The 14,195-nt window shown below is 28.0% G+C and overlaps 1 protein-coding gene across 4 annotated transcripts in view; it reads right to left on the bottom strand.

The window, feature by feature from the left end:
• Positions 1-4,539: 4,539 nt before the first annotated feature.
• LOC107454966 (diuretic hormone receptor) overlaps positions 4,540-14,195 on the bottom strand; it is a 174,541-nt gene continuing 164,885 nt past the window's right edge. For 2 of the 4 annotated variants that reach the window (XM_071177413.2, XM_087157191.1), the window contains exons 10-13: positions 13,148-13,233; positions 9,483-9,615; positions 8,203-8,244; positions 4,540-6,755 (exon numbers count right to left, since the gene is read on the bottom strand). In XM_071177413.2, the coding sequence (XP_071033514.2) occupies positions 6,519-6,755; positions 8,203-8,244; positions 9,483-9,615; positions 13,148-13,233 (498 nt within the window). In that variant the 3' untranslated portion in view covers positions 4,540-6,518. Of the gene's footprint in view, positions 6,756-8,202; positions 8,245-9,482; positions 9,616-13,123; positions 13,234-14,195 lie in introns of all 4 variants that reach the window. The other 2 variants (XM_071177411.2, XM_071177412.2) reach the window with 1 other exon arrangement.

The following is a 14,195-nucleotide window of genomic DNA, read 5'->3' as shown; positions in this document are numbered from 1 at the left end:
TACAAATTGGGGAGCGCCGTGTCACTGGAGACTTTTTTTGTGTTGAATAGAATGGAGGAAATATTGTGGTGTCAACGCCGGGACTCGAACCCATGTTTCGTTGGTCATGATATTGACAGATTAACTCTCTCGGCTACAATTTGAACCTATCTGCATCAAGGAACTAAGAGGCAACGTTTGGCGGTGTGATAAAATTCTGTTTGTTTAACCGTATTAGGTGAAAGCAATTAATAAACGGTTTTTCTCACAGTTAAAATATTTAATATCATCTTATTTATGGTTATTTGACAGTTACGTTTGAATATGGTAAAATAACATTTAAATAAAATTTTATCTAGCCATTTTTTCCGAGAAACTTTAAACAGTGTTTCGGAAAAACTGTACTTAATATATTAAATAAGATTATGAACTAGGAATAAATTTAGCTATCACATGTTCATTTAAAGGAATTAAAATATTATATATATATTATGCTAGTTTTCAGCAAATGATGTAAGTTTTTGAATTAATATTTTTATAAGATATTAAAAATGAATAGGTTTGTTTTTATAATTTGAAGGGAAAACTTTCTTGCACTTTTATTGCGCTAGATTTTACTCTTAATATTTTTTCCCCAAATATAATAGAAGAATACTAGAGATAACATTTCTCTAAATTTTAATTAACTTAAAACACTAATTACTTCAACAAATATACTTGAAGTATTTAAGTACTTTAGTATGTTTTTTGAGTAAAATAAGGGCTTTAATGTGTTTCTTGATTGTAAGTAATGTGTAGATATTTTTTAATTTTTTTTTATTTAAAAATATTTTACAAACTATGCATTACTTTCTTGAATGTCACATTTTATAAAATATTAATTTAAACAAAATATTGAAAAAGAAAATTAGCTAAAATGCATTCAATTTTGAATATTTTCACTAAGCATATTTAGTCAATCGAATAAAGATTTGACAATTTCTCTTTGTAAAAAATTTCAACCAATACATTTCATTGGATTTCAGAATACTGTAATTGAAATCTTTTGCATGTGAGGGAACTATACAAACCAGACGTTTGTGTAAACAGTTTTTAAAGAGAAACGTTGTATGATAAAGGTGAAGAATTGCATGAATATATATACAAAAGTATTAAAACAAAATGTAACATATTTTATTGGGCAAAAAATTAATTCAAATACACTTAATTTTGCATACATTCACTAAGAACATTTAGAGAAACAATAAATATTTACAAAACATTTATTCTTAAATGTTGCACTATATATAAATGAAAACATAATGATGCATTTTTACTTACTTAATACACATAATACTACAAAATGTACAAAATATTCACAAGCAAGTGACTGTAAATTTAGTTTCTTTGCTAATTATATAGCAAAAAAAAAAAGGTTTTGGGCGCATTCCAACATATAACATTTTACAAAAAGCTTATTGTTAAAAGAAATTACGTGTATATGGTTATGTTAAAAATGAAAAAAAAAGATTCTCATACCAATATAAAATAAAAATGCATTGTAATATTAATCATCGATACGCAAATGCCTGTCGGAAAAATATTATCTATGAAGTACAAAACAGTGTTTTGAGAATTTAATGTACTGAGTTTGACACTTAACAAATTATATTGAATAAAACATGAATCATTGTATTATGTATTAAGATTTTTTAGACTGTCAATCATTTGTGGTCATCTTGTACGCCGCTTGAGGCAAGCTGATTTTCTTAAATAAATTATTGCGAGGGAGAAAGGGTTGCTCCTATATTTGTTTATTCATCACGAAATTTTTTAGAAATTTGATAATACGGGATGTTCTGTAATGACCACCCTCAAAGTATATATCATTTCCCTTTCAAAAATAAAATTGAAAAAGTATACACATCGAAGATCGCAAATTAATATACAAGCCAGGAAAAAAATTATCAACATCAAAATCTGATGAATAAATATGATTGGTAAAGATGAGGCAAAAAACACCGAAAGTTCCCTCACTTATAAGAGGCATAAGATCAGGCGCGTGACATCACAAAAGAAACGGAAGCCTGATTATTCTAATCCGATATTCCTATCCTGATTTCGGGCAAGTATTGTCAGTCGAAGACAACAAGTCAGACCAAGATTCAGATGCGTAATGATTGACTTCTATTATTGGTTTCCCATAATAATATTTCCTATCCTTGCAATATGGAATTTTTCATTTCAGAAATAGTGTGAATTCAATAACTCTTTTCTTCAGGCTTGTGACATCAGAGGACAGCTTTCAGGCGTCTGTTTTCAGTCGTCGAGTAAATGGGGTGAACGCCTCTAACTGTTTACGCTTAAATGCTCAGAATTCCCTCATCAGTGAGGCACTAAGGTTCGTGCGGTTTGAGAAAGGGAAAGCCTCTTCGCCCGCTTCAGAACTGGTGTTTGTTTATATTTAGAGCAAAAAAAAAATACTTTAGGAAACCGCTCTTCCCTTTGACTTCATGACCGGTTAACAATTAATTTAGTGACGTCATGAAATGAAAAATTGACTAATTACCTATTGCTATTTAACTCATTTCTGTTTTTTCAGTACATCAACCAGGTTTTGACAAGTCATAACTTCGCTTTGTTTGGCTATGATTTTTCAGGATTTAAGAGTTTTTTTTATGATTCAAATATTATTTTGTGATTTCGAATATGTATTTTTTTAACTTAGTGTTTGATAAGAATTCTTAATTTAGGATGTTGGTATTTTGTACCGTAAAATCAATTTTCACCGTAAACATTTGCCCAAAAAATAGGATATACTGTAATTTTTTCATTAGCATTTAGTAAAATTACTGTAATTAAATAAAAGTTACCGTAAAAATTACCGTATGAAATTTTACGGTAGAAAACACTGGCACCCTGTGTACGACAATAACTATCAGCATTTCCCTAATAATTCTGTTATTTTCGTGTTTTATTTAATATTTGATTTGTTAGCTGATATGTTATTTTAAACTTAATGCTTTCGTCAAAATTTGTATCCCTAAATAATTGACTTTCAGAAAAGAAAAATCGAAATTTTATGAAATGTTCCCTTGAAACATTTGTTAGAAAACTGTTACGTCAAAACCAAAGACAATTAAATGGACTTTGAATGTTAATTTCTTTTTATGTTAAAGTAGAGGATGTTCTGGAGAGAGAAAAATTAAGAGGAAAGAAGTTATATCTTTATATGTAAAATAAAAAGTAAATCCATGGAAAATAAAATTCAATTTTTAAAAAAATGTTTATTTCATTTATCTATTTATCCTGTCAAAAGCAATTATACTTCAATGGGTTGAAACAATTTAATAAGCGGATCTAATTCTAAGAATTAGAAAAAGAAAAAAAATGTTTTCCAATTTAAACAAATTTTAATCATTGACTGAAAAATTTAAAAAGAAACGCACAAAGAAAAACTAAGAATTTTTTTTCACTCGGAGTTATTTTAAAATATCTGAAACTATTTCAAACTCTAACGTATATGCATAGTTTTTGCTTGAATGTATGCATAGAAACTTGGAAGATTTTTTAGCAAGTGGATGTTTCTTAAACACTTTCTTTATAGAAATAAAACCTCTAGGTTTGTTATAATAAACATGTTAAAAATAATATTCATAAAATGGGAAAATTTTATCAGAATTTTTTTATAGGAAGCGCATAGATTAAAAAAGAATAGCAAAAATTGTGGTGCATACATTATTATGTGCAATTGTGCATCATTTAGCTTTTTATTATTTTGAAAGAAGGAAAAGAGATTGAAAGTTTAGGACCACTTTTGGAAATAACTGAAAAATTGGAAACTACATCATTGTTGAGAAAGTAATGATTATTTTGTAACTAAAACGCTGTGTTGTGATACATATAGCAAATATACAGTGATAGTTTCGAAGAAATAGAAAAGATTTAAAAAAACTTGTTTTTTATTGGCTAACAGCTTGATAGTTATTAAGGATTAAACAACACTTCAACTCAAAACATTAATTAACATATTTTGCAATATTTACAGTTTTTTTTACACCTGTTTCTTTAAAAAATTACATATGCTTTAAAATATTAATGTAAAATAACCACTTATTTCATATGCATACATTTGAATACATGAAATATGCACAGAAATAACTAAAAATTAAATAGCTCGTTGGTTTGATATCCTTTAATTGTTCAGCATTAACAATGTACATATTAATACTTTTGAACATAATAGTATGTCTTTTCAAATAATAATAACTTTTTTATTTATTTATTTTTTATTTTTATCAATAATAACAATTACAAAAGCTAAATATGTAAGACTTATTTCAACAACCATATTTATCAAAAATTACATTGACTTAATTTCAATTAAAATATTAATTTGATTTATATAATGTGTATATCTTTTAAATTTATCTAGGCCATATAGAGCTCATTGTATTGCTCTGTTTTGCAATAAGTAATATTTTCTTTAATATGACAAAATTGTATGATAGTTTTGTAAAATTTAAACGATTTCCAAACATATTGAAGGCAAACTAGCAGTTCATTCAAACAGTTATAAAGCAATATTATAATTTGAGAAACATTATTACTATTAATTATCACATTTTTCGCTTCATGAGTCATATTTACAAGTTATTATTTTTCTCTGGTCATCTGACCGCAGATTCATATTCTTTCGGTTTACATGATTTGAAACACTGAAATATTTCTAAGAAAAACTTTATTCTTGTGAAAAATTTACAAATTTTGATTAATATCCATTACTTATTTTTAGGGATGCTTTAGTACACCTAAATTCTCTAATGTATACACGGAAAGCATTAGAGATGAACTCGGGTTCAATCTTGAAAGTCCATGCCCATTCGATTCCGAAAACTTCTAATCCAACTTCAGAATTAGGTATTTTTCAAGGCCAAGCCTGTCAGAAATTTAGTATGTTTGATAAAGGCAAAATTCGAAAAAAGAGATATAAGCCCGGAATAGACGATTTATTAGAACTTACTCGATTTCGAATAATAATATTTATGTTTCGAAATAGTTTATACTAAATATTTTTTTTTTACTTAATGACAGAGCGAAATGCAGTTTTATAATTTTTGTTCTGTTTAAAAGCAGTAAGAAAGTATTTGAATTCCTTTTATCATGAGCCAGGCCCCGAACGTAGCTTCAGTACATTGTAATAAATTCCAGATCAAATTACAGTAAAAAGTACTGACTACCTGATTACAGCATCCATAAAATCCATTTTATCACGAGATCCAGTTTTACCGTGAAATTTTATGCCGTAATTTTTGCAGCAATATTAATTTAATTATAATGATTCAGTGATTTCACGGTGCATATTACTGTAAAAATTACGGGGCAGCAAATGTTCAGTTCCATAAAATTTTACGAAAAAGAATTCTGTTACCCTGAGTACCAGTTTCTTTTACAGTGTAGTCTTGTATATATTATACTCGAATATACTTTATGGATTGATTGTATTTAATGGATAATCTAGTATACATTAGATAATGTATAACAGCATACCATAAAATTTATCTAGATATGGAAATATAAAGTAAATTCCGTCTTGCTTTTGTTAACGTAGAGATTTGATTGGCTATTTAGGAAATATAATAAACTTAGCATTTTAAATCAATATTTACAGAATACTATATACACTATACATGCAAGCAAAGCAACATCCTGTTTTTTTAACTTTTAACAATAGTTTTGTTGTTTATTTGTTAACAATTGTTTCAAATCAATCTATCGTTGAATTGTTTTACGCAAAAGTTCATAAAAACAATCAACATTGACTTGGAAACTATAAAATACTGATGATAAAATTCAATTGAGAACAATATGCAGTATCACATAAAAAATTATTTTTTTAAAATATGAAACAGAGAAATTTTTGCTTCTCACTTGATTCTTAAAGTTAATTTTTAGCAATATTATTTAAAAAATGGAAGCTGGCATCATAACTATTCAGGTCCAACTCACCACATAAACTCATATATCTCTACAGAGTGTTCTCTAAAAACCACTTTGGCATTGTCGTTTTAGTTTCCTTGTCAAAATTTTATAGCTACCATTGTTAGTAAATGTAAAATTTAGGTGAAAATAAAACAAATGCATAAGCTGGTGAAGACCATTAAAACTGTTATTGTACTTTCCAACTTATTAGCCACAATTTTGCCCAAGCTTATGGATTTTATTTATTAATAAAATCTTAAGCACAAAGCTTAAAGATTTTGAAATAAATGTTAGATGTGAAGATTTAAATTCAGTATGAACATTAGCTGACCTGAACAGTGATGCGTGAAATCTGATAACTTTTTTCCCTTTTTTTTTCTCTTTTTATTTGTTTACGACACTTTATATACAGAATCAACTGACTATATTTTTGACAAAAATTCTAACGTATAAGCCAAAAGTGAGGATTAGTCAACACCCTGTGTATTTCTTAGTTTCTTAACAATCCATTTGTCCGATCAAAACTATATATAAATGAAATCAATGGAAGAATTACAATGGTTGAAAAATCAACTTATTTACAACATGTCGTCTTGTACTGCCAAATGATTGGCTGAATTGCTTCTTTTAGGAAGATTAACAACTGACGTAGTAGTGGTGAAGCTTGTGCAGCTATCTCTGGGGCCTTTATGGTTGTAGAGGGCCACACTTTCACTATGTCTCGGCGATAAATGACCAACCGAATGCCTCGGGTTTTTGCCCACGGTTTTTTGAGTCCTCCATCTCTCAAAGTGGTGCTTCAATGAATTCTGAACCTGCATAAAATATAGGAACATACTTAGGGTGTTCCATAATGACCACTCTTAATGTATATTTTCTGAATCTTCAACTGAAAAAGTACACATATGGGAGAGACTAAATAATATTTAGGCAGGAAAAGAAAAAGAATCGAACTCTGACAAATTACTGCTGAGTAGGACAAGGATAAAAAAAAATGTTTGATTGTTGATGGAAACTAACAGTAGTTGAAAGATTATTTTTGAAAAAACCATCCAGGTTAAAATGCAAATTAAACAGGATTTAGTTTAAAGGGTATTTGAATTCCTCATTAGTAAATATTAGAATTTTTTTTTGCATTGATTAAATATTAATTTCCGTCATCTCTATGTGTATACTATTTGGCCTTAGTTTAAACAACAATTCGAAAAACGTATATTAAGAGCGATTATTATGAAGCTCCCTAGAGATTTTATGAGAAAATAAATAATTTGGAACTATCTAGATTCTGAGGCTTCTATCTATTAAAGTTGAAGGCTCGGGTAAACAATTCCACAATTTACTATAACAAAAAAAAAGAAACATAATGGAAAATAAACTCTTAAAAATTATAAAATTTATTTTATTAGAATTAATTTTTGTTTTTCTCTAATCAGTTGGAAAAAATTACTAACAGATATCACTTTCGCTTTTAAACCAGGTTTCCAGGATTTAATACCTGATGCTAACGAAGTACCAATTCACTCCGGATCCTTTAATTATACGTTGTATTTAAATTCTTAATCAAATAAATATTTTCAATTAAGCTTGATATTTTTGACGGAAGTTTTATTAGTGATTCATCAGAAAAAGAGTTTTATTTGTGTTTTCCTGAAATTTTTTCTATTTAAGTTTAATTTAAAGAAAACATGGAGAAATATTTTTTGTAAAATTACGGTATTTTAAGAGTGATATTTCTGGAAAAAAAAACACAATTCTGGATAGCAAAACAAAAACAAAGTTACTTGAATCAGTCATTTAGAAATTTTTCCATTAAGATGGTACGGGTTTACCGAGAATAGTAATTTTCAAAATTATAAATCCCTTTATCGCACATTTTGTAATAAAATACAAAAATAAAATGCAAATTTTGCCAAATAAGTGGTTTTCATGCCATTCTTTTAATTAACATGATAAAAGTACCAAGTTTGTAAATTTTACTGAAATCGTTACCAAATAGCTTCAGTAAAATTTACCGAACTTTTCGATGTTCCAATAGAGCCAAAAACACGGTAAGTTTTACCATGTTCTGTTAGTTTTCGCCAAACCTTTTTTCTCAGTGAAAATGCAAGTTTTAAACGCATTTAGATTTTATGTACTTTTATAACACTAAAAACAACATTTGTATAAATTAAACGTGGTAAAATACTTATTTCTGATCATTATTCGGTTCTCCGTATGTAGCGTAAAAAGCTCACTACGTAGTAAATATAAAAATTAGCTTACCTCACCATTCAAGAAACAATATAAGACAGCAACTACAAATCCCTAAGAAAGAGCAAAAAAGAAAAAAGAATAGTTTTTGAAAACTCTGTGAATTATGTACAGTTTTTTATGTACAATTTGAGCTTTTGACATAAACTTTTTACTATACATATTTTTCATATTATTTCCTTAATTTTGCACTAGTTTAAGTCAAAAACAAGTTTAGCATTTTAATAATTTATGGTTTTGAAATACCGTATGAAACACTGGCGTCTCTTTCTGAGTTAAAGCTAAAATCTTCCTAACATCACTTCTTCAGTTCCAAGCAGTAATTTTTCAAATTTTTACTTATTTTCAGTTATTTATGTATATCCAAGAAAAAAAGTTATTCCTCGCTGAAAATTCTTTAATTTTTAAAACCAATTATTGATAAATCTGATTGAAAACGAAATCGAATTACTTTTTTGTGGATATTTTATATTTTAGTACGAATATGAATTACAGTTCGATTTTTTTAGTAACCCTTAGACTGTTTTTTCATAATTAAAAAATACCTCAGTATATTTTGTATGTAATTAGAGCGTCAGAAAAAAATATATATAAGGGACAACGGCGTTCCGTCTACTTCACAGAGTTAAAAAATTTACTTAAGCCGAAAGACAATGCCAGTTACATATAATTGTGAAAAACATTGATTGTTTCAAACAAGACAAAAGATAAGTATTTCTGGAAAAAAATATAAGTATTCAAATAAGTATTCAAAAAATAAGTATTACGTTTTCGATTTTAACATTTATAGAAATCTGCTTTTAAAGCAATAAAAGAAATCGGAGTTATCGTATTAAGCAGTTAAATTATTTTGAGGTTTGAAAAAGAAATCTCTCGTAAAAACCCTTAGTTCAATATAATATTAAGATAACTTTTCTGTAAGACAACCCTTACCAATAGGTTTGGTTTGTCAACACGGTTACTTAAGAAATTATTTATTTACATGATTTCAAATCCATTTCTAAGTAATCAAATCAAAAAAGAAACGGGAAATATAACTTCAAATCAAAAATAATTTGTTATCTGCTGAAGTTACCAAAGATATATTAAAGTTAATCCACTTAGAAAAATTTCACCACAGTTTTATTTATTATAATTATATTTACTGTCTTTTCAAGAAGTTTATAAATGTTTGATTTTTTACAGCCAAACATTTAAGCAATTTCCTTGAAGAAGGGAAAGATTAGTGTTTTTCGTAGGAAACAAACACACTTTGTGTTTGCATAATTAAGGATGATTTGAAAGAAATATACCTGTATAGACAAAAGCGTTGCTTGAATATAGATGAAGACTACTTCGGCAAGTGGCTCAGTGGGTGTGGCTATCACTATAATGTAGGTTACACCCAACAGAGGTATCAGTACCAGAAGAGCTTTTGCAGCTTTCCTGCGCAATTACAGAAATGCTGAGTAACTTAGAACATTAAGAGTATTTACATATATTTATTGATCAATGACATAATTTTAACATTATGATATATTTTTTGTTGGCAAAATTAAAACATTTTTAAATAATAGGAAATAACACTCTTTAAGCAAATCCGAAAATTTTTGCACAAAATTAGGAAATTAGCTTATCCAAAGAAAATTTAATGTAGAAAATATTTTTTGATAATTATTTATAACTTTTTATTAATTAACTTACTAACACTCGAATCTATTGTGAAGTACGTATACAAATTTTTATATTATTTAAAATGTGAAACTTCAAATGACAAAATACAAAATTTTAACAAATTCAGTTATCTAATTTTAAACAGTGATTCCATTTAGATATTTTGATTTTCCATTATGGACTATAAAATAAAGAGTTTTGTTGCAATTTGATTTGTGTGTTATTGTCCTCTAATTAAAAAAAAAATTAAAAATTGCAAAAGCTTGACAATCATTTTTAATTCATGAAGGCTGAACTCTACCATAACTTACTTGGTTCATATCCTTATGAATGAGTTAACGAAAGCCCTTTTTCTTAAACTAATATTATTTATACTTTTAAATATTAAGAAGCTAAGATGCATAGAAATTGTTAGCGTGCAATAAACGGACAATTTAATAAAGGCTATGATAACGGCGTGTGCCAATACTTTTTACCGTAAAATTCCCTTTTACTTTGATTTTTTTTGGAGCGAAAAATTCTAATATGCTGCATTTTTTACAGTAATATTGATTGTGAAATCAGTGTAATTAAATAAATATTTCTGTAAAAATTCTGATACAACATTTTTTGGTAAAAACAGATTTTACGATAATAAGCATTTTACGATAAAAATGATTTTACGGATGTTGCACTCGGGGTGGCAGGACTTTTGTTATTTGATCCAGAATTTTTTTACATATTTAATAGATATCCTACGTCTAAATAGTAATTGATTTTTACTGAGCGTAGTTTTCATTTCATTGGTAGATCATTTTGCAATATTCTTTGCTGTAAAATTTTCTTCTATCACACCCTCTCAGAACTAAAACGCTCAATTTTGACGTTTCAAGCTGAATTTTGCTCATTTTGAGTATCATTTGATCACGAAATCAAGTGATTCTCGCAAAAACACAAATTTTCAAATAAGTGACGAAAATATTTCCTCAACTCGAAACGAAATAAGAAGAGACTGACGAAATAAGCCGACCGGCGTGGATGGTAGTCAAAGTGTTGGCCTCATACCAAGAAGATCTCAGTTTGGGCATGGGTTTAACCTTGGCGAACAAAGAGTTAGTATCCTTTGGCCAAGGGTTTAACTTATTTATCTGTTCGATTTGTCCTTCTTTCGTTAGGGGGACATTGATCTATCTGTATGTTGCTGGGCCGGGATAGCCTGGTCGGTAGGGCGCTGGGCCCATATCCAAGAGGTCGTGGGTTCGATCCTCGCCGGCCGAAGACTCCCCGTGTAGTAAATGGTGACTGATGCACGTTAAATCTGTCGAGTCTCAAAGTCCTCCATGTTCCCACAACAAATCAATACCTCTGGGGGTACTGATCCAGGAGTTTCCTTGTCTTCTGGATTGGTTCAAAATTACAAGGCTACGGAGTTGAACGTAAGTAGTCGTAAACCCATGAAATTGGGTCGGCTGTTCAACGACGGTTATAAAATAAAAAAAAATCTGTATGTTGCCCACTATAGAGTTATTATTACAAGACGCTACGAGTTTGTTTGCTTGTTTTTTCTATTGTTTTGGTTTCTTTTGTAAAGGAATAGAATGACGTAATATTTTATTAATTTTCACGAAATTCGTTTCTTCGAAGAAGTGGTAACAGTTATTTCGCATCATTTACGATAGTTTTCCTCGGGGTGCATAAAAATATACCATGAAAAGGTACTTAGTATATACCCCTAGCAAATTTTGGTGCGTCAAAACGAAGAAAGTTTCGTAATGTTTGAGTATTCATTTTTTAAAGTGGAGCCACTGCAAAACAGCTTGTATATTAAGCCATAAATCTTACTTTTCATAAATTTAAATTTTATGTTTAAAAAAATAATAAAATCTATTCAAGTAAAGCAAACTAATGAAAAAAAATATTTAATCAGCATGCCTCAAATTCAATATTTGTCTGCACAAAATTTAGGTTTCGATAAATAGTCAAAGTAGTAAATTTAATTAATGAGATAATTGATAAGATTATTTTATAAAATTAATTTTGTGAGAGATCGCTAAAGACTCACTTTTATTTTACTTAGCACGATTTATATCTTTTTTTAAGAAAAAAAAAACCTTTTATCTTACATCCTCATCTTTCATCTCCTTTTCGGTAAAATTAATCTGATTTCAGTTAAAGTTATTTAAAATATTGCAATTTAAAAAAAAAAACAAAACAAATAGTACTAGCAAAAGAATGTTCAGAAGGTGTTGAGTTGAGTAATTAATGGGTTGGAAGTTTTTACATTTTATGTTTCTTCACTAAAAAAATTTAAAAAAAAACTATTTTGAGTAATTAAAATTCTCCATAGGATCGAAAAACTCACAACGAAGAATATTCTTTAACGAACGTAATTTTTTAAAAAAAATCTCTAAAATACCAAATTCTAATTAACTACTAAGCCTTATTCTTATCATTTGTCAGTACTCGCAGTTAAACAAGTTTTATTTTTCATGAAAGCCATAAAAAGAAATATTAAGGAAAATGTTTCTGATATTTTTATAAAAATGAGGTTTCTTTATCGCTATAAAAATTCTTAATCATAATAAATCTAGTAAGGAATGTAAGCAAGCAATTTTTTAAATCTCTCGATTGTAATTTTTCAACATTTGTCTTGAAATATATTACCCAAAACGATAATAAAACTTATTATTTCAATGGCTTAACTTTCAGTCTTATTTTCATTTAAGAAATATTTTTAACACATTTTTTCTCAGATTCACGTTTATACAGATACCGTAATTGAGGCTTTACAAAATTTTAAATGTTCTGCATAAGTTTTTTTTTAACTTTAAACTGCGAAAATTCATTGCTTACTACAAAAAAAAAAAGATTTTTGTGAAATAGAAAAAAAATAACATTTAATTGAACGTAACAGATTTTTATTTATGCAGGTGTTGGCCGTCTTTTCTTCCGTCAAAAGTCCAACGCTTCACCGTTTTACATAGACCTCCTCTTTCACAAGCACACAGTTTTGCGACTCCGCATTGACCTTTTTCGTCATTGGCATCACTGTTCTGAGTATATTGCATTTTGTAATATTTTAAATAAATATTTGAGGGATGAAATCGTTAATGAATTTACCACTTTAAATTATGCAGTTATTATAAGCGGATTGAAAAGAAATAGCGTTGCACATTTTAAATACAGAACAAAAGATTTGTTCAGATTGTGAAACTTTAAGATTAAAATGTTTCAGTCAAACGTTTTACGCGATTCTGTAACTAATTTTTGTTGAAATATGTAACTTTTTTGTTATACGCACCTGTTTTGGTTATGCGATACGCACCTGTACTGCTTAGATTCCACTGTGTTAGAAGCTCTCAGTTTTGTGATAAGCACCCACATTATTTTGGCAAGGAAGAAAATATTGATCTGAAAATTAATACAATAATAAATCAGAAAGTTTAAAATACAATATTATATCACAATTTTAAACTATTAATCACAGTAAAGTGATAGGAAAATAAATTACTATGAAAACTATTACATTTTAATATATTTCAAGACAGTATTCCAAAACATAACTGTAATTTTTAAAAAAAAAATATGTTAACATATTAAAAAAAGAAGGATGAATCAAAGAAGTAGCCTGAAAAAATTCAAGTAGTGTATCAAATATAGAATAGGCAACTAACGAATCTATTAAGGAAGACTCTATTTAAGCGAATCTTACGAATCTATTAAGGAAATCGTAAAAACAAGACTTTTTATTCAGCTTCAGGTTCTGAATTCAGGTACGTATTTAGCTTTCTTCAAATAACAGAAACAAAATTCAACCAAAGCATGTCAATACTGAATTATACTAGTTAAAGAGGATATCGTCTGTCTAACAGTAGAAGGGATGCCTTCTAATTTTGAATTCTTAGGTTAAAACCAATTTACGGTAGATTACAAATTTTTGAAGTACTGTTGCCACTATTTTTGGTGCTGATGTAACATATATTTTTAAGTGAATGTAGTCAAGTTTTTTATTTACTTTTTCTCTGCTATAATTTTATTTATTGATTTATTTTGTGTTTATTTGTTTACCAATAACATATATTTTAATGTGCATTAGATTTAATTTAAAAGCTTCATTGCAAAACCATTTCGTTAAAAAAAACAAGCACATTTTCAATATCATATTCGCCCTAGTTCTGTCAAACAATTGCTATTTCATCAATTTTATATAATTGTTTGCACGTATGAGCACATTTCTGTAGATAATACTTATTTAGTTTACCTCAAAGCCAGAAAATGGTGGCAAGTATAAAGATTTTTTTTTACTGTTTAACAATTATTGATTAATCTTTTTGCCTAATTTTAATTTACTATTGTTGAATAGAAGCCAAAAG

Source organism: Parasteatoda tepidariorum, chromosome 2 (genome assembly GCF_982258835.1).
Source record: "Parasteatoda tepidariorum strain Cologne lab strain chromosome 2, Ptep-v5.0, whole genome shotgun sequence".
Lineage (NCBI taxonomy): Eukaryota > Metazoa > Arthropoda > Arachnida > Araneae > Theridiidae > Parasteatoda > Parasteatoda tepidariorum.
The sequence above is the reverse complement of the archived record's forward strand: the minus strand, read 5'-3'. Positions and strand labels throughout refer to the sequence as shown.